Source organism: Anabrus simplex, chromosome 1 (assembly GCF_040414725.1).
Source record: "Anabrus simplex isolate iqAnaSimp1 chromosome 1, ASM4041472v1, whole genome shotgun sequence".
Taxonomy (NCBI): domain Eukaryota; kingdom Metazoa; phylum Arthropoda; class Insecta; order Orthoptera; family Tettigoniidae; genus Anabrus; species Anabrus simplex.
Window position 1 is genome coordinate 416,215,505 of NC_090265.1, and position 22,043 is coordinate 416,237,547.

The following is a 22,043-nucleotide window of genomic DNA, read 5'->3' on the forward strand; positions in this document are numbered from 1 at the left end:
TACCAGTTGCGCGTTGCAGTGTAAACCAAACGTCCAGATCTTTGGGACAGCGCCAAAATCCTACATGATAACGCGACAGCTCACACAGCAGCCATCGTTCGGTGTCGCTTACAACGGTGGGGATGGGAGGTTCTTCCACACCCGTCTTATTCGCTTGATCTGAGCCCATGTGACTATGATCTAATCCCCAAAGTCAAGAAGCCATTACGTGGACAGCGGTTTGCTAATAAAGAGGACATCGTTACAGCATTTTGGAGAGAGGTGTCACACGTTAGCGATACACATGCAGCGAATAGTATTCAGCACCTGCCCCACCGCTGGCAACGCTCAGTGGAAACCTTGGGTGATTATTTTGAAGGTCTGTAACCAGTGGAGACCTGTCCTTTGTACGTAGTCTTGTGTATTTGCTGTCTATACTGTAATAAAACAATGATTACCAATGGCCTGTGTTCCTGTTACTTTCCTGCAAGAATCTCCTGAAGTCAGAACTTGTCTTCAGGCACTATGCATAAGCACATGCCCTATATTTCCAAATGCATATCTTAGATTTTCCATGTTGTCTCCTGTACGTGAGAAAAAAAGTAGTTGCCATGACTTATGACTCGACCCTTGTATAAAAGCAAGGGAACAGGAAGGATTGCAACAACTGTTGAGGTATCTCATTGATTAGTATACTAGGCAAAGTACTTTGTATTCACTGGCATCTTGGAAGGGAGGGTACGATCAGTGGTTGAGAAGAAGTTGGATGAAATCCAGTGTGGTTTCAGACCACAGAGGGCTGTCAGGATCAGATTTTTAGCATGCGCCAGATAATTGAAAAATGCTGTGGGAGGAATAGACAGTTGTGTTTGTTTCATAGATCTAGAGAAAGCATATGACAGAGTAGTGAGGGAAAAGATGTTCACCATACTGGGGGACTATAGGACTAAGTGTAGGTTATTAAAATCAATCAAAGGCATTTATGTTGACAATCAGGTTGCAGTGAGAATTGATGATAGAATGAGTTCTTGGTTCACGGTACTTACACTGGTTAGACGAGGCTGTAATTTTTCTTTATTTTTTTTTTTTTGCTGGTGGCTTTACGTCGCGCCGACACAGATGGGTCTTTGGCGACAGGCTGTAATCTTCCACCTTTGTTGTTTGTAGTTTACATGGATCATTTGCTGAAAGGTATAAAGTGGCAGGGAGGGATTCAGTTAGGTGGAAATGTAGTAAGCAATCTGGCCTATGCTGACAACTTGGTCTTAATGGCAGATTGTGCCGAAAGCCTGCAGTCTAATATCTTGGAACTTGAAAATAGGTGCAATGAGTATGGTATGAAAATTAGCCTTTCAAAGACTAAATTGACATCTGTATGTAAGAAATTCAACAGAATTGAATGGCAGATTGGTGATACAAAGCTGGAAGAGGTAGATAATTACAAGTATTTAAGATGTATGTTCTGCCAGGATAGCAATATAGTAAGTGAGATTGAATCAAGGTGCAGTAAAGCTAGTGGAGTAAGCTCGCAGTTGTGATCAGTAGTATCCTATAAGAAGGAAGTCAGCTCCTGGATGATACTATTTTTAAGTCTGTCTATTTTCAGACCAACTTTGCTTTATGGAAGCTAAAGCTGGGTGGACTCAGGATATCTTATTCATAGGTTAGAAGTAACAGACATGAAGGTAGCGAGAGTGGTTGCTGGTACAAACAGGTGGGAACAGTGGCAGGAGGGTGCTCGGAATGAGGAGATAAAGGCTGTTAGGAATGACCTCGATGGATGAAACTGTACGCATAAAACGGCTTAGGTGGTGATGTTTTGTGCGGCGAATGGAGGAGGATAGGTTACCTTGGAGAATAAGAGGGAGACCTAGACGATGATGGTTAGGTTATACTCAGTATCTAACAATTTAAATATAAGAGGTATAGAACTAAATGAGGCCATAGCACTAGTTGCAAATAGAGAATTGTGGCAACGTTTAGTAAATTCACAGAGACTTGCAGACTGAACGCTGAAAGGCGTAACGGTCTATAATGATGATGGATTTACGTATGTCAGTGTTTTAGGAATTGTGTTGTCTTCTGAGCTAGCAAACAAGTTATTATTTTGCTCTTGTCATTGTTGCTGATATAGAATTTCTTTCACAAGATCTGGTGACTTCATACTGTATTTGGGGGGCCGATGACCTTCGATGCTAGACCCCTTAAAACAACAATCATCATCGTCATCATCATACTGTATTGAATTCAGAGTCATCTTCAGGCAACAGAAATGAAGTTCCTCCGTTCTTGTCTACAAAAACTAAAAATGGGTAAAATAAGGAATGTGGATATCCAACAGTAGCTTGGATTGGAAAGAATCCTGCTGGAGACCATAGTTCTGAAGAGATTGCAAGGGTTTGTTCACATGAAAAGAATGGCTTCCAACAGGTCTCCTTGAGCATACTTTGACAGCACTGTTCCTGGGGAGAGACTGAGAGGAAAACCTCGTGTTGTTTGGGAGAAGCAGTATAGATGTACAGGACAGGACAATCTGGGGGAGGTTTGTACACAACCGCACCCAGCTTGCTGGAGCGAAGAAATTATGATAATGATTGGATTCAGGAGCGTGTGATTGGTATGATGCAAGTTTACTCACCTGATTTAATTTACATAGAAGAATATAACACAAAACATAAAATAATGAATATAATATATAGATTACAATTTGTGTCTATTTTATAAACATTACCAGACACATGTCCTCTTAAACGCAAATTATATTGAATTTAAACTTATTGCAATTACAAATGTAAATTTTTACACTTGGGGTTCGGTTTCTGTACTGTTACAACAGATTGAATTTGTAAGCTAGGTGGTAAAGTAAAAAATAGTTTAAAAAGTAATTAATATTCTCTTGAGTTTTCTTGCTTTTGTACTTATCATTGAAGGGGCAATCACTTAGCATGTGCATAATTACATTTTATTGACCCCTCAAGTTGTTCCTGAGATTCTGAGGCACTTATGTAGACATGCTTCGCCCTAGCTCGCCATGACATAGTCACTTCCTGGCTTTCTTTTGCTCTATGCAGTTTCATCTGTTCTACATTATTTCTGCTCTTGATTTCTCTCTCTTGCAGTATCAAAACCAAGTTTCAGGTTAATATTAAATAAGTAGGCTACAGACAGATATACAAAGCCTTTGGAAATTATGAGGATGATCTCCATAGAGTTAGGTATCAGTTCTTGGACTTTCACATGACCAACACATATTTTTCTCCTTTCTCACTTTGTTGGTGAAATGTAACAAAAAGAAAAAGTTGGTACATGACATTGTAAATAAATTTTCCAGCAAAACCAACCATAAAATAGATACATACTAAATTTCTTGAAAATTCACCTATCCATTTTACAGTGATAATGTAACACAGACAAAAATTAAATAGAACTCAACTTAGGTTATTATTTATCCTGTCTGGTATAAAAACCCAGTATCAGATTAATATTCAAAGAGTACAGACAGAAGATGATTTTATATACATAGATGTCCATGATATATTAATGATACAGACTTCTTACTGATTTATCGATAAACAAGTTACTTCATTCAAGCACTTTCGACTGATTTTATTTGGCTGTTTTCAGTAACTGATTCTCAAAACAGCAAGAGGAAACTCGAAGAGAAAGTGAAACTATAGTCTAACCATTAGCAGCACATCAAATACTTATGGAAACACGTATGTAGAAAGCCAGCCAGACAGGAGCTGGGGGTTAGGAAGCAAAAGAAATGCGTAGCAAGTCAAAATGTAATTGCGAGTCACATTTTCATGACTTCTGTGTTAGAGTACACTATCTCAAAATTTGCAACCAAAAACAGGTTTAAAAAAAAAAATTGTTTGGCATTGCACGACACAGATAGGTCTTATGATAACGATAGGATGGGAAAAGGCTAGGAGTGAAAAGGAAGCGACCATAGCCTTAATTAAGGTACACAGCCTGGTGTGGAAATGGGAAAAAGTGAATTCAAGATGTACGTATGTACTATGTCTGAGCCTGATCCATAACACAAAGCAAGCATTCAAAAATTTGATTCCTGTTACTCAGACAACTCAACACACCACTACTTTCCATAGAAGATTAAAATGAAGACTTTATACCATAACGTACATGCCATTTGCCTAATTTACGAACACACTCTCATTGTCACACTAAAATACTTTAATATGCACACAGAATTTATAAAATTAGAGCATTAGGCAGCATTCAGGGGAATGAATAAAACACTAGAGTTCAACGTATGACTTGCATGATATTTACAGACGTATACTATACAACAAACAAAAAAAATAAACCACTTTTCCTTATGCAAAATCAAATAATCATAAATATGCCTTTCAGTCATGGCTATCAATCAACAGATGCTAATTTCAGATGACCAACAGCCATAAGACATAGCCTCCATGGTTGGAAGGTAACATTGTCTGGCCATCCATCCATTCCTTACATCACTGCCTGCACGGTTGCTAGAGTTACATTTCCTTCACATTTTGTGACGCAAATTTTTAGATGACCCTACGCCGTAAGACATATTTATTTCAAAAAGCAAATTTGTTATGTTGCAGCCCATTAGGACCTTGGCCGGCCAAAATAGCTGCTGTCCAGCCAGAGGACCTGCGAATACTAGTGCTACATGGTCAGCGTGATAGCATCCTCAGCCAAATTGCCTATATTCTTGACCAGGTTGCCTTTTTCTCACGTCAGACAGTTGCTTTGTTGGTTTCGCAAGGCTGATTGAACCCCATTCCTACCCTAAGCTCAGAATTTATATCTCTGGACTGGCCAGGAACTGAAACTGGGGCCTCCAGATAAGAGACAGGCATGCTGCCCTACACCGTGGAGCTGGCCAAATGCAGTAGTGTCCTAAATTCTACTTTGGACAGTCTGTATGAAATCTCAAAAGAAGGAGCACAGAGCACATCAGAGCACTCGAACACAAAACTGAATCTGCATTTGTTAACAATTTACTTGACACAGGGTACAAATCTGTAGACATCAATGCAAGCTTGAAAGTTCTTCACATTAACCCTAAGCAACACACTCTTAACATTCCAGAACAATATGAAATATATATGAACTGACAATTTAGATCTCATGGTCTATACAACCATATCGTATAAAGCTGGCTTTCTCACTGTAATATAGGTAATGGATGTAAAACAGCGAGTGTTCCTGTTCCATGAATCGGTAACTGAAGAGCAAAGTTTATTTAAAATGCTCCAATGAGGTAACTTGATTTTCATCAAAATCATAGTGAAGTTGCTATCATTTATTTTTTGAACTATTTATCAACTTTTAGAATGGAGCTTTCACACATCTAGAAAGATGATTCTGTATTAATGACTAATGTTTATTATTTTTTCCTTTTCTTCAGATATATAATATGCAAATGGAAACGAGATGATTGCAGTTCAATTATGGACTACTTGTTCCGAGTAAACCAGCGAATGTGGAGTATAGGTGCTGATAAGAAGATAGATATAATGGAAGTTGTTCCTCTTTCCATCCTAAAGAATGACGAGAATTTTTTCAACTATATAGTTACCTCTAATAATAGGTATGTTGTCTCATAAGAACTCGTTGTTTATGCTGAAGTATTAGTATGTTGTTTCGATGTCATAAAGTTAAGATCATTTCAATAAAATCAAATTGTCTGCCCTTGGCCATTATACTGTACAGTATGACATTGGACATTGGAATAATTGAACAACCTTTTTATGAAATGTACGTTTGTAGCATGATTTAAAACCAGTGGCAGCACAGTACATCTTCATCAGGATTCATCTATATATATAAAAAAATGTTTGTTTGTATGTCTCGAATGGACTCAAAAACTACTGGACTGATTTCGCTGAAAATTTCACAATTTGTTCTTATTACTCCTGAGAGGGTTTAGAAAGTAGTTTGAATGAAATCCGATGAGTTTTTTTTAATGATAAGTAACTTTATGCAATTAATTTAATTGAAAGCCGCACCAAGATTGGATCAACTTGATGGCCAGATTGTCGCTAGGCGGCAGCAGCTTACGCTATATTATGATAGTCCGCTAAGAAATGCTGTATATAGGAGGATGGGAACACGCCACCATGTTTTATTAAGTTCCTTTATTGCTAAGAGGTTCATGACCGTGCCTGTTATTTGGAAATAGCAATCTAACCTGCTGTGATCAAGATGTACTCTTATGTCATAGGACCAACTTTGATAGGTCTGCCCAGTTTGGAGAATGTAGCTGTTTAATATATGTAGAATATCAACAGTAGAATGACACCACATCTCCTAAACCACTGGAGCGATTTCAAACAAATGTGGTACATTTCTGACTTAGTATCAGGAGACAACCCGCGTGGCGGAGACACGCCAAGCACAATAAGGGGCGGAGGTGGGTGGGGGGGTGGGGGGTGAGATATAAAAATAATCAAAAATAGTGTTGAATCCATACTTTTTGGGGTTGCTGAAATGAATAGTGACACTCCGGATTTTTTTTCGGATATATTTTTTTAAAGTCCAAGTTCAGCCCTCTTTGTGTTGGAAGGGGGGGGGCAGGGGGATGAGATATAAAAATAATCGAAAATAGTGTCGAATCCAAGGTTTTCAGGGTCGCTGAGATGAATGGTGACATTCTATAATTTTTAAAGTCAAAATGCAGTCCTTTGTGGTGGGGGGGGGGGGGGGCGAGGGAGGAGTGAGATACCATATAAAAATATTTTAAAATAGTGTCAAATCCATATTTTTCGGTGTCGCTGAGATGAATAGTGACACTCAAAATTTTTTATAAAGTCCAAGTCCAAGAGGAAAGGGAAATGTAGAGTAGAGGATAGAAAGAGGGAGGTGGAACATGGTAGTGAGAGGGAGAAAACGAAGGAGGGAGTGGGTTCTGCAGGCATCGGAGAAGTTGAAGGAGACCAGGAGAAGAGGAGATCGAATGAAGAGGGTGGAGTTGAGGCTCTGATCATGGGTGACTCAATTGTTAAGCATGGGGAAAAAGTGTGTGGAGGAAAGGGAACCAGAGTAGAGTGTTATCCAGGAATCAAGTTAAGGCAGATGTTGAGAAAAATAGAAGAGAGTGACGAGGGTAATCGGAAGATAGTAATCTTCCACGTTGGTACCAAAAACGTAAGGCAAGCAGGAATATGTAGGTACTAATGTAGTTGGGGATGTGTGGGATCTGGTTACAGCAGCATGGAAGAAGTTTAAGCCGAGATTGTTATCAGTGGGATACTGTGTAGGCGGGATACTGACTAGAGGGTAACTGGGGATTTAATTGAGTCTATGGAATGGGAATGTGGGAAATTGGGAGTGAGATTTGTAGATCCTAATGGGTGGAGGAGATGGGAATCTATGTTCAGATTGCCTTCACAAAAACCGCAGTAGTATGTATAAGTTAGGAAGTTTGTTTAGAAGGGTTTTAGGGAGGTACATTCAGGGAAATGGGGCGGATTAGGGATCTAGACGTCAAGTAGGGATGACATTATATTGTTAGTGTTAAACTGTAAAGGTATTGTAAAGAAAGTAATAGAATTAATTTAATAGATATATACTTACCAGATATTGTAATAGGAGGTGAATCATAGCTGAGAAATGATATTTATTATTTTATTTTAATTTTTTAGCCAACATAGGGCTACTTACTCAGGTTTATGGAGGTTTTTCTTCTTTTTGTCAGCCCAGTACTCTCTACTTGTTGATTTTTGTGTGTAGTCTAGTGTGTTTATCTTTCAATATTTTTAGTGTATTTGTTTTGTATTTTAAATCTTCCATTGTTATATGCAACTCTCTCATGTCGTCTTTAAGTTCTGTGATCCATCTAATATTATTCTTACTCGTGTACTCTTCCATAATTTTTCTATTATTTTTCTGCTGATTCTATTTTCTGGTGATCGTATTAGATGGCCTAAGAATGATATTCATTTCTTTTTCATTGTGCTAGTCACAGGTTCTACTTCTTTGTAAACTGTCTCATTTGAAGCTAGCCTCCAGACTCTGTTTACTTGATAATTTTTATTTAAACAGGTTCTCACTATTCTCCTTTCTAACTTGAGTACTCTATCTATTGCAACTGTGTTTGTTGTTTTGAATAATGTTTCACTTGCATGTGTAATTTGTGGCTGGGTGACTGTTTTGTAGTGTTTCAATTTGGTTGCTATTGAGAGACATTTTTTGTTAAGTATTCTTGATAACATGCTGTGTTGTAACCAGTTTATCTATTCTATTTTGCCATGCTGATTTATCGTTCAGGTTATATGTGATTATTTCACCTAAATATTTTAATGTTTCTACAATTTTTATTTCTTGGTCTCCCAGCTTAATTTTGTTTGCAAGCGGAAGTTGAGTTGACACTCCGGAATTTTTTTTTTTTTCAAATGAAATGTTCAAATCAATATTTTGAGCTATTTTCTATAAAGATTTTATTTGTTGTTTTGTTTCCTGAATATCATTGGTCAGCAAATACTACACAGTTCAAATGTATGCTATCTTTCAGGGTTCCATTTTTATATATTTTTGAGTTGTTCTTGTACCATTCCCTCATAACGTACTCTAGTGCACAGTTAAAAAGAAGAGGTGACAATCCGCATTATCTGATCTGTAACCGTTAAGAGGGGAATTCGTCAAAGTAGTATTATTGGACCTTATCTATATAAATGTTATGAGAAAAGAACTGGAATCAGAGGTAAGGCTTTTTACGGATAATGTTGTACTGTATAAAGTAACAAATAACTAACAAGATTGTAAACAACTGCACAAAAGACCTCGACAGTGTTGTGAGGTGGACAGCAGGCAATGGTATAATAATAAATGGGTTAAGGGTTGTATTCATGAATGAGACTTTGACTTCGACTTACGTAAGTTCGCTTAGTTGAGTTTCGTGGAAGTCTGTTTCACAGACGCAACTTTTACAAAGTAGACTCTGGCGTAAGTAGACTTTGGTAAGTTACGATGTGAAGAATTAGATATGAAGTTGGCAATGAAAACAATGGAAGAGCAGTGTAGCATCTCCCATCACTCAATGTTTTTTTTTTCTAAAGAATTAGAAGAAGAAGAAGAAATTCAGCTGTCTCCTGCGTTATAGATCGCATTGAATTTTACACTCAATCCAATACAGTTAATTCAGTTAATTTTTATTTCCCGATGATGGATGGAAAGAAAAAATTGCCAGCCTTCAACAACTATGAAAGGGAGGTGTTACTAGAACTAGTGAAAGAGAAGAAAGATACAGCTGAAAACGAAATCAATACACTTCATCTCGTGGTTGACTATGCCCTGACAATTGAAGCTAAAAATTCCTTTCCTATTACGGAAAACCTCAGTATGGTTGCCACATGGACTTATTATTGGTACATGGGTGCAATCAATAGCTGCAACCACTCCAGGGAATCGGGATCTTTTATACACACGTCGCACATTATTTTGTCATTCAGCTTCATTTGGGAATGAAACAAACTGTGGTCTCTTTCGGGCAGTCAGGATTGATATTCTTCTGATTATTCTACATACTGAGGGCTGGCTTACTCCTCGTAAATCAGCGGAATCAATGTGGAAGTTACCTGAAAACGATGGAAGTGTGAAAGGCTATTGTATTTACCATAAGAATGCATTAATCTGTACTGATCTTCCCTTAACCTAACTAGATAACACGATGAGTAGAAAGTGTAAAAACTTTGCGCTATAGTAACAATAATTTTAGCATAATATCTCAACGACCGAGCGAATTGTCCGTGCGGTTAGTGGCGCGCGGCTGTGAGCTTGCAATTAAAATTGAAATAATTGATAAGGAGATTCCACCTATTCAATACCAAAGAATAAGAAATGTAGTGAATTACATTCTCATTTAATAATAATTAGAAATGGTACCGGTTTCGACCCTAGTCCAGGTCATCATCAGCCGATTAAGAAATGGAAAACAATGCGTAGGATCAGTAGAAGAGGCAATATGAAAAGGAAATGAACTGTAAAACTTAGAAGAAGTAAAATGCAAGTCATTCAAAAGAAAAACAGTGCGCAATTCTCTTAGCGGCAGCAAGGCACACGCAGCGCTAGGCAAAGTCCCACAATGATTACGAATAGTGGAGAACTGTTCAAAGAATTCTATAGGAGCACAATTACTTACTCAATTATATTGAATTGTATTATATTTATCTATATACTTACTTTCCCGCAACCAAGGAAAATAACTGGATCGTCAAGCTATTCTCCATTTTACTTTGGCGTTTGAAACCACAGTGCCTGATATTGAATGTGTCGCGCTGAGCACCGGGAGCTGGCAAGTTGCTTCATTGAATCTGCTCATCTTCAACTCCTACACGAATATGGACCTTCGTATGTGTTCGATTGTGATGTGACTTTATGCCTGACAGTGTTTAAATAACTGGCTTTGAACAGTTCTCCGCTATTCGTAATCATTGTGGGACTTTGCCTAGCGTTGCGTGTGCTTTGCTGCCGCTAAGAGAATTGCGCACTGTTTTTCTTTTGAAAGACTTGTATTTTACTTCTTCTAAGTTTTACAGTGTCTACCCCCGTTCATTTCCTTTTCGTATTGCCTCTTCTACTGATCCTATGCATTGTTTTCCATTTCTTAATCGGCTGATGATGACCTGGACTAGGGTCGAAACCGGTACTATTTCTAATTATTATTAAATGAGAATGTAATTCACTACATTTCTTATTTTTTGGTATTGAATAGGTGGAATCTCCTTATCAGTTATTTCAATTTTAATTGTAATATTCTTCAATACGGAACAATGAAATTTTTAACTTTAAATGTGAGCTTGCATCCGAGAGAGAGTGTGTTCGAACCACACTGTCGGCAGCCCTGAAGGTGGTTTTCCGTGGTTTCCCATTTTCACACCAGGCAAATGCTGGGGCTGTACCTTAATTAAGGCCACGACCGCTACCTTCCCATTCCTTGGTTTTTCCTATCCCATCGTCGCCATAAGACCTATCTGTGACAATGTGATATAAAGCAAACAGAAAAAAAATTAACGAAATTAGCAACTGTATTATTGGAGGTATGGGTGATCCTCGATTATTATATTTCTGTAATTCGTCTTCAAACATCGTTAGTACATCTAATACTGTACGTTTGTCGAATCTATATCGCTTTCTGAACTAATTTTCTGTATAAAATTCAACTAAGTTCCATGCATCTCTTATAATACGCCGAGGATTAGGCACAACGTATTGAATAATTCCCTGGATCCCTTAAATTTCGTCTACAAAATTAACTACATCAGCAATATCTGCCATTTTGTTATTTTTCTGATCTCAGAGTCTATTTAAGTACGGAACATTGACGACTTGGAAGTAAAGTCGCCATTTAAGTTTACTTACATCCAAGTAGCGATTGTGAAATGGAAATGGCGACTTACCGCCTTCTAAGTTTAAGTCAAAGTCTCGTTCATGAATACGACCCTAAAACTCAGATTGTGAGTTTCACTAATAGGATAAGTCCTCTCAGATTTAATTACTGTGTTGATGGGGTGAAAGTTTCTTATGGGGATCACTGTAAGTACTTACATGTTAATATAAGGAATGATCGTCATTGCGGTAATCATATTAACAAGGTTGTTAAGAAAGGGTACAGATCTCTGCACATGGTTATGAGGGTATTTAGTTGTAGAAAGGATGTAAAGAAGAGAGCATATAATTCTCTGACAAGACCCTAACTAGAATATGGTTCCAGTGTATGGGACCCTCATCAGGATTACTTGATACAAGAATTGGAAAAGATCCAAAATAAAGCAGCATGATTGTTCTGGCTGATTTTGATTGTTCTGGGTGATTTCCAATAAAAGAGTAGTGTTACAAAAATGTTGCAAAGTTGGGGCTGGGAAGATGTGGGAGAAATGAGACAAGCTGCTGAACTCAGTGGTATGTTCCGAGCTGTCAGTGGAGACATGGCGTGGAATGACATTATTAAGCAAATAAGTTTGAGTGGTGCTTTTAAAAGTAGGAAAGATCACAATATGAAGATAAATTTGGAATTCAAGAGGAGAAATTGGTGCAAATATTCTTTTATAGGAAGGGGAGTTAGGGATTGGAATAATTTACCAAGGGAGATGTTCAATAAATTTCTAAATTCTTTGCAATTATTTAAGAAAAGACTAGGTAAACAACAGATAAGGAATCTGTCACCTGGGTGACTGCCCTAAATGCAGATCAGTGGTGATTGATTATACAGGATCTTTGGTGAACAATAATGGCTGTTTCCTTGGTAAATTGATTGGGTGAAAAACTTGCATACTCAGTTTATTTTGCATTTGTGGGAGTAATTCCTTTGATCATAGGCTGCAAGTCCCATAGTGGTAAAAAAAAAAAATGTAGATTTTGTGGCGATCAGCATCAAAATACAGGAGATGGAACAAGTGGCGCAAGAAACATAAACATTGACTCTTCTTGTAGGGGATCACATGCTAAACTGGCAACAATTGCTGAAACGGGCAATAATGACTGTTCTAGTGAGAATTTGTATTTTGTATGTGACTCAGACTGCCTTCAGACTTTGATATATGCTTTAGCATGCCCCATTTGTTTCTCCATTTCTTCAGTTATTGTGATTAATTATCTAAATCAACAGTTTGGTTGGGCTCTGACGATGGGTTTTTCTCTAAATTCTGTGGTTTTCAAACAGACACATTTTGTACCTCCAAGAGACAAGAACATGCTCCAAAAATAAACAGGAAACTTGTATATGAGATGAGGTTAATTGGATGTGGATATAAAGGAACTAAGAAGTTTTTAACTACGGAGCATGTTTTTAAAGTAAGTACCGTTTTTAAATCGGCCGCTGCAGTGCTTCGGTCATCGTTCAGTATGTACCTCTGTAGGCTAGCCACAAATTCCTTTACTGAAGCATTCACCTGCAATTATGTTTGTTTGTGTGTATTGAAAATGCCTCTGGCAACGTTTCTGCTGAGTGTGAAGTACACACTATGATTCATTTTCTAAATGCAGAAGACGTGAAAGATGTTGAAATTCATCGGCAGATTAGTGAAGTCTATGTAGAACACATAAGGACTGGTAAGAAAATGGGTTAGAGCATTTAATGAAGGCCATACTAACGTCCATGACAAGAAGTGTAGTGAGCGACTGTCTGTCATTACTGAAGTCTAGGTACGAACAGTTGATGCAAAGGTTCGAGAAAAGAGACTTTGTAATTTCATAATTAAGTTATGAGTTGCCTGAAATTTCAAGGGGTGTTCTTTATGAAATTGTGTCAGGACACTTGCATTATCGGAAGTTGTGCTCACACTGGTGCCGAGGATGCTGACAGAGATGCACAAAACCAAGCACGTAGGCAGTGCTTTGACTTTCCTTGAGTGGTACAGTAATCAAGGTGATGCATTCCTAAACCAAATTGTCACCGAGGACGGAACATGGGCTGCTGATGTTACACCAGAATCAAACTAGCAATCCATGTAATGGAGACACTCAACATCACCCAAGAAAGTGAAGTGCAAGCAAACAATTTCAGCTTGCAAACTCATGTCCACTGTGTTTTAAGATAGGCAGGGTATGTTGGTTGTGGAATATTTTGCACTGGAGTGTCACAATAAATGCCAAGACTTATTGTGAGACCTGACATAAACTCCATTATGCAATCCAAAACAAACAGCGTGGCATGCTCACAAGGGAGATGCTTTTGCTTCATGACAATGCACGACCTCAATCGGCTAATCGAACTTGAGACCTCAGTGCTTCATTTGGTTGGGAACAATTTGATCATCCTCCATATAGTCCTGACCTACCGCCTAGCGACTTCCACTTGTTCCTGCACTTGAAAAAGCATTTAGGAGGTCAGCCACGACGATGATAATGACCTAAGAACAACCATGCTGCAGTGGCTGGCATATCAGGGGCAAATTTCTATGAGGTTGGAATTCGGAAACTGGTTTCAAGATATGACGTGCTGTAATATGCTTAGAACTTATGTTGAGAAGTAGTGATCTACCAACACCACCTCCATCTCCACCTCTTCCTCCTCCTTCACCCCAGCATACAGTGATTATGTGAAGACCATATCTACTGTAGTAACTGATTATGCTGAAGAAACCATGAAGCCTGCTGCTCAAGAGGTGCAAGAGAAAAAGAGAAGTGAGTGTGGTATTTCTGTAGAGGCTACCTGGCAGAAATATGGCTACTCATTACTGCCGGGTGTCGTTGCAGCAATTTCTGTTGATACCAATAAAGTGCTTGACGTTGAAATTATTTCAAAGAACCATATAGGTTGCAAGAACACTCGCATGATGATAAAGAATCTGCATTATATTTAGCATGGAAAGCTGATCATGAAGTTGTGTGTGCTAAAAGTTATACTGGGTTAATGCCAAACGTGGAGCCGTATGAAGCTAAAAGAATTTTTGCATGTTTAAAGGAAATCAGAAGGTTAGAATATGTTGAGTTCTATGGAGATGGGTACTCCAAAAGCTACCAAGTGTGTGGTTGAATCTGATCCATATAGCAGTAAAACAGAAATTAAGTTGGAATGGTCAGGGCACTATCAAAAGCTTTTAGGTACAGCCCTCTATGTAAATTAGCTCAGAAAAACAAATTGGGAGGGAGAGGGAAACTGACTTGAGCCCTGACAGAACTTCTTTGACGTAGCCCTGTGTTCTGCTAAAAGTAACATACAAGAAGTTAGGAATGTTGTATGGGTAACACTTTATCATTTGACAGCCACTTAAGGGAGGCTAACACATCACAGGTGACCCCAAGGAAAGGACAGCTGTTGTTCATACCAGTGAACCAAAGCCAGTAATCAGTTCAAAATCTTAAATATAAACCTGGGATACCATTAGAAGTTTTCCATGTTATGAAACCCATATATGAGACTTAGGCCCGGTTGCATAAAGACATCTGACCGGAGGTCAATTTAGAACTTAGTTCCGAAAATGAACTGAGATTACGACTTTGTCGCGTTGTATAAATCTGAACTTGGTTTACACATGTGTAGTTCAAATGTAATTGGAGTTCAGAAAAGTGGACCTTGCAACACCGCAAAACAAATGAAATACGAAATAGCTTTGCCCGTTAGATAATACTTAAATGGTGGGATCGACCTGGCCTTGACTATCAACAAATGAAATACAAAATTGGTTTTCCCCTTGGATAATACAGGTTGAATTGAGCTGGCCTTGACTGTCGACAAATGCACATCGTTTGCAGCATGTACTGGAATTTCTTCATATGCTTTTCTTGCAGCGAACACAGATGAATGGAAAATGGATATCAGACTTCCCTCAGTCAACCCTGGTGTTTTTTTTTTTTTTTTTTTTTTTTTTTCCCTTTCTTTTGTATGATCCCCACAGTATTAGGTTTGCAAAGCCTAGTGAGTCTTCCATTTTCACGACCTTCGTGGCCATTCTTTCTTTTATTTACTTTTTGAAGAATCTTTTAGTGTTACAAAGGGGTAATAGCCCAGTTGCAGTAGGGCTCGTTCAGTCTTGTGTGATTATAATATCACGTCAGGATAAAAATGTTGTTACATAGAACTCATTGCATGTCCGTTTATCCTTTGTGGTACCTGTTGTTAGCTATGGTGATATTAACTTAAAAAGAGGTTTTCAATCATAAATTTGGTCATAGTGCTTTTATGAGCACAGCAGAGCGAATACGTAGCTGTCAGGAAAAGGTGAAGCAACTCTGCACGTCAATAGCTAGCTCGTGTTTCATACGTAGCGCGAATCGATCAGAGCATTCCCCAGTTGGCAAATGAAACACGTTTGAATACATGACATTTTCTCGAGAAGTACTTGGATTTATTTTCGGAATAGTCACAGTGCTGAATTCATAATGTTTGTAGATTTAAGGCTAGGTGTTGAAAACAGTGTAGTTCCGTGTTTAAAAACAAAGTTAATAGAATTATCGTCTGCCTCTGTGGTGTAGTGGTTAATGTGATTAGCTGCCACCCCCGGAGGCCCGGGTTCGATTCCCGGCACTGCCACGAAATTTGAAAAGTGGTATGAGGGCTGGAACGGGGTCCACTCAGCCTCGGGAGGTCAAATGAGTAGAGGTGGATTCAATTCCCACCTTAGCCATCCTGGAAGTGGTTTTCTGTGTTTTCCCACTTCTCCTCCAGGCAAATGCTGGGATGGTAACTAACTTAAGGCCCCAGCCGCTTCCTTCCCTCTTACTTGTCTATCCCTTCCAATCTCCCCATCACCCAACAAGGTCCCTGTTCAGCATAGCAGGTGAGGCTGCCTGGGCAAGTTACTGGTCATTCTTCCCAGTTGGATCCCAATGTCTCACTCTCCAGTACACTGCCCTTGAGGCATTAGAGGTGGATCTCCTGCTGAGTCCGAGGGAAAAACCAACTCTGGAGGGTAAACAGATTAAGAAAGAAAGAAAGAGCATTATCTCAGAGGATACTGATGCTGTTCTGTCTTGAACGGTCCATAATGTTATTTGAGAACTAACAACTTAGCTGAATAACCCTCCATATCCCAGTAATCAGACATCTATAAAACATGAACGTAAGCAATTCGTAGAGGTTATGTTGTAGAATTATGTTTCACTGCGTTATACGAAGGGTAATATAGCTTACATACGGGCAACAACTATAGCTAACAATGTATTAGCTTAGTCTTTTGTGTTTTTCCTTATGATTTATCGTAATAACAAGTGTAATAGTATGTTCACAATCAGCTATTCTTTTATCTTGAATAGAAAACAACTCCTTAAACGGAGATCAAAAAGTTTAATTGGAGAAATTTCTCCAGTCAGAGATAATCTTAGTTCAGCACGAATTGATCTCAAATTAACGTTTATACAAAAAAAATCCAAGTTTAGCGTGAAACTGAGATCAATTTCATCTCTGATCCAAGATCAAATGGTTTATGCAACCGGCCCTTAGTGACCCAAACGTGCTATCCAAATGTCTTCATGATTTGACACAGAAAAATGACTCATATGGCATCATTGCACGGAGGAGACACGCTGAAATTAGGTGTTATGGATCCTGTTTGGCACTTTAACTGTGGCAACGAAGTAGAAACAGAGGTCCTGAGAAGAGTAAAGATTGCACCTGGAAAATATACTGTGACTAGAGTATTCGAAGCAGATGAGCTCCATCAATGTAGGAGTAAACACAACACTACTCGTGAACAAAAAGTGCAGTAGGTACCTTAGGAGAAGGAGAAAGTTGCAGGAGGATAAAAAAACATGAAAAGGAGGGTCTGACATATGGAACAGGAGAATTCTAAGGTTCGAAGTTGAACAGAGTCATAATCTTACTACTGATCGTCAATCCTTGTTTTCTCAGATTTAAGAAATTACTGACAGTTCTTGCATTTCAAGCAAAATAATGTCAGTGTAAATAATGCTTGGAGGTCTGTTTATGTGTCAAATTTAATAGCATGTTATGAACCTCAGTTTTTGACATGTTAAAACAAAGGATATAGGGGTGATTGTAAAATAATATGTCATAAAAAATTTACTTTTTTGGAAAACTTAGTTCAGTTACTTTTAAAAAAATGTTATAATAAGAATGATTTCGCTTCACAACATTATAGGATCAACAAACTAGTGAAGGAATCATATAAATCCATTAATATTTTAGACTTCTAGGAGGTTTGAGAACTCTACATTTTCTTACATTAAAAAATTCCTTTTACAAGTTTGTAAACATAAATTGAGGATTTTACAACTGTTAATCCTTCAGTACAATAGTATCAGAACTGTGATATCAGAACTTCAGTCAGTCTGGTTCAAAACTGTGGAATTTTTGCATAAACATATTTACAGTATACCTGAGGCTTTGTATACCTGTCTTTTTTAGTATTAACCCGATAATAAGTGCTCTTTTATACCAGAAGGAAGAGATCAAAGCAAATAATGCAATGCGAAAAAAATATGAGGCTGTAAAGGACCACAGAGAGCAAGGAAGCTACTGTGTCACGACAAGCCACTGACTTGTTGTTTCACTGTTGGTTGAGATCAGCTATACATGTAAAGTTAAATGTACTCTCCGTAGAGGTGAACAATGTGAAGTACAGTGTGGAACTTGAATGTTGATGTATATGTGCAGAAGATGTAGTCTGGTATACAAGAGAAACTAAAAGGTAAGAAAGAAAAAAAGCGAATGAAAAGAAAGGTTCTCCCAAGAAATACTAACAGGAGAATATGAAAAAAGATACAGTAATACTTTTTACTCACCTCATGGAGTGGTGGAGTGGAACTTGTTGTTAAATGCTTACCACAGCACTGACTGAAGCAGGTTCCGTAACACGGTCAGTAGCTAAACAAATCGGTTCATTATCAGTAGATATTCTGACCGTTCGTGCACAAAGTGAATTATGCTGCTGAAAATTCTACACTGAAGTTTGCGACAACAAGAGGATAAACGCGAGAGATTGTTCAGTGTCCATAGTTTTATGGATAAGGAAGCTGAGGACAGAAAGAATAAAACGAAAGAACATTATAGAAGGGAATTGTTGAAAGTACAACAAGAAATAGCAGATGCAACAAAAGTGTTGTTGAAGACGGTCAAGAGAATTTTAACTGAACAAGTTGGCCACGCAGTTATAGTCACGCAGCTGTGAGCTTAGCTTGCATTCAAGAGGTAATGCGTTCGAATCCTACCGTGGGCAACCCTGAAAATGGTTTTCCGTGGTTTCCCATTTTTGCACCAGACAAATACTGGGGCTGTACCTTAATTAAGGCCACAGCTGCTATTTTCCCAATCTTAGCCCTTTCCCATCCCTCTGTTGCCATAAACCTTCAGTGTGTTAGTATGATGTTAAACAGTCATCATCATCATCATCATCATCATCATCATCATACAGTTCCAGTTTCCCGGCTGCTGTTAATGAGCCTCTTCCACTTCTTCCTGTCCATATACAACTTGTCATGGAGAACATCATCCATTGTCCATCCTCTAGTAACTAGATCAACCTTGATCGTGTCTTAGGTCTTTCCCCTTCCACCTGTCTTTCCAAATTTATTCTGGCTGTTCGTGTAGGCTCCATCCTCATCACATGCCCGTACCACCTTAGTAAGGATGTGCCAATTCAGTCTAATAGGGATGTCTTTATTTTGGCTTTTATCCTCACCTCCTCCTTTCTTAACTTGTCCATCTTGGTCTTCTGAATGGTGGACCTAAGAAATTTCATCTCTGATGTTTGCAGTCTTGATGAATCTATTTTTGTGAGGGTGCACGCTTTAACACCATAGGTCAATATTGGTATGAAATAGCTGTCAAACATCAGTTTGGCCGGTTTTGGGATCATGTCATCCCATAAAAGTGTTCTTACTTGCTGGTAGAATTCTGATTCCTTTTGCATTCTGTTTGTAATTTCTGTTCTGACCAAATTATCACTGAGATTACACTTCCAAGGTAAGGAAAACTATCCACTGGTGGTCTCCTAGTTTTACACTGTGATTTCCCATTTTCACACCAAGCAAATGCTGGAGCTGTACCTTAATTAAGGCCACGGCCGCTTCCTTCCAACTCCTAGGCTTTTCCTATCCCATCGTCGCCATAGGACCTATCTGTGTCGGTGCGACGTAAAGCAACTAGCAAAAAAAAAAGTTTTATACTTGCTGGGCGCCCTTCTCTGTTGACTGCCATCACCACTGTCTTGGTCTCGCTGATCTTGACATTATATTCCTGGAACTGGGATTTCCATACGTTAAGTCTGGTCTGTACTTCCTCTTCTGTTTCGCCCCAAAGCATGATATCATCAGCAAAGGCCACTGCATTCAGTTCACCTAGCTTTTCCTTGACGTTCTTCTTAATATTGTCCGTAACAGTGATGAACAGTAGTGGGAACAGTGTACTTCCTTGCTGAACTTCACTCTTGGTCTCAAACCATGATGTTCGACCTTCCCCAATTTGTATACAGCTAGTACAGTCTTTGTACAACATCTGAATTTTTCTTACCAGTCCTTCAAGCACATTTCTTTTCCTCAGGCACTCCCATATCTTCTTATAACACTACCATTGGCCTTTTCTATATCCAGGAATACAATGACCAGGTTCTTGCCTTTCTTCTAATACTTTTCCATCCGCATGCGGATGCTAAAAATTAGATCCATTGTTGATCTGTTACTCCTGAATCAATATTGCTCCTCCTCTAACTGTGGTTCAATAATGGTTCTCAATCTCCTTTCTATTATCTTCTCTAGAATATTTAGCCCATGAGATAGAAGTTTTATTCCTCTATAGTTGGTGGGTTTCAGTCTGCTGCCTTTCTTAAACAGGGGAATGATAACGCCCTTGCTCCAATCTGCAGGTATTAGGTTGTCTGTCCATACGACATTTAGTACTCTGTGCAGTCATTGTATACACTGGATGCCTGCTGCCTTTATCATATCCGCATTCACTTCATCTGCACCTGAAGATTTTCCTTTAGGTATAAATTTTAAGGCTGTCTCAGTTTCTGTCGAGGTGATGGGAGGTTCCTATTTGTAGGCTTGGATTTCCGGTTCTGTATTTTGTTCTTGAACTGGTCTATTGAGTACGTGTTCGAAATGGTTGTTCAGGACTTCTCCCATGTCACTTTCTGTCCTAACCAGATTTCCATTTTCATCTTCAAGTGCCTTTATGGTATTTATTGGTTTCCTTTTACATCTAATAACACTATACAGTAGTTTCTTATATCCTCTGCTGTCTTCCTCCAGTTTTTGAGTGAATATATTCCATGCCTTGGTCTTTTAACTGTTCTTTTAACATCCAGTTACTTGTTTCGGTATAATTGTTCGAGGTTTCTGATCTTTGCCTCGTATCTAGTAAGATCCGGTTTATTTTTCTCCCAGTCCCTTTCTTTCCGTAAGGTATTTCTCTCCCTAATTGCTGCTCTCACTCCTTCATTCCACCAAGGTGTTTCCTTCTCCCTTGTTTTCATACTTGTCTTTCCACAAACTTCAGTTGCTTCCTTAACCAATGTGTCCCTTAATCTGATCCATTCTGCCTTTCCATTTTTCCTTTCATCTCTTGGTAGCAGGGTTTTTATCTGGTTCTGATACTCAGTTCTCTTATCTGTTTTCTGGGGTTCCCATACTTTGATTTTTACCATTTTCCTATTCTGTTTATGCAAATTCAAAATGAAAATTTGATAAATATGCAGCACGCGCACATGCAAGATTAGTATTATCACATGTAAAGAATGCTTCTTTCTTGTTATTTTCACCCATCTGAACACTCCTATCTTACACTGGTATTCTTATGAACATAATATAAAGATATGTAGTGTATTGTGTTAACAGATCTGTAGAAAAACACAGCCAAATGGACCAAAATTTACCACGCATTAAGCCTCATAACATACTGAGAATGTTAAGTCTACGGTTTCAATTTTATAATGTCCTACCTTAGTATAAGAAACATCTTCGCCTTGCTTTTCGTGTGTGAGGAGTAGTTGGACCTTATCTCTTTAGTAACCAGCAGTAATCTGCCAGCATGTTTTTTGTTCCATTTCCCTTGATATCTGCGTTCCATTGCCTGGAGATCCTGATGGAATCTTTCTCCTTGCTCTTCGCTCAGCATTCCTAGGTTCTCAGAGAAATAGTCCAGATGTGAATGTAACATGTGCACTTTCAAGCTCATTTTGCAACTTAAATCATGGAAAGAAACAAGCTATATGTCCACCATTTGTTTGTATCTGAATCCTTTGTGTTTCCAAGAAAGTTTTTGACCACATTCCGGATTGCTATCCATGCCGATCGCTCTGCAGCACACATAAAGTCTTCAAAATTAGCATCAGAAAGAAGTTTTCTGATATCTGGACCTGTGAAAATACTCTCCTTGATTTTGGAATTACTGATGCCTGGGAATCTATGACACAGGTACTGAAAGCATTCACCTTCGTTGTTTAGGGTCTTACGAATTGCTTCATAAGCCCTAGTTTGATATGAAGTGGAGTTAACAGTATTTTGCTCTTGTGAACAAGAGTTTCTTGTTTTATGTTTTTTGACCTTACAGTCCATTGTCTACGTGGCCATTCTTTTTGAGTCCAGTGATGTAACCTTGTTTGACTGTCCCACTCACACAGAAAGCAGGGGTGCTTTGTGTAACCTCCTTGTAAACCTAATAGAAT

General features: G+C 38.6%; 1 protein-coding gene across 1 annotated transcript in view; it reads left to right on the forward strand.

Annotated features, from left to right (window-relative positions):
• Positions 1-22,043, forward strand: part of Cmtr1 (Cap methyltransferase 1) — a 240,378-nt gene that overhangs the window by 119,742 nt on the left and 98,593 nt on the right. Inside the window, exon 11 of the mRNA XM_067135097.2 lies at positions 5,390-5,572. Within this exon, the coding sequence (XP_066991198.1) occupies positions 5,390-5,572 (183 nt within the window). The remainder of the gene's footprint in view (positions 1-5,389; positions 5,573-22,043) is intronic.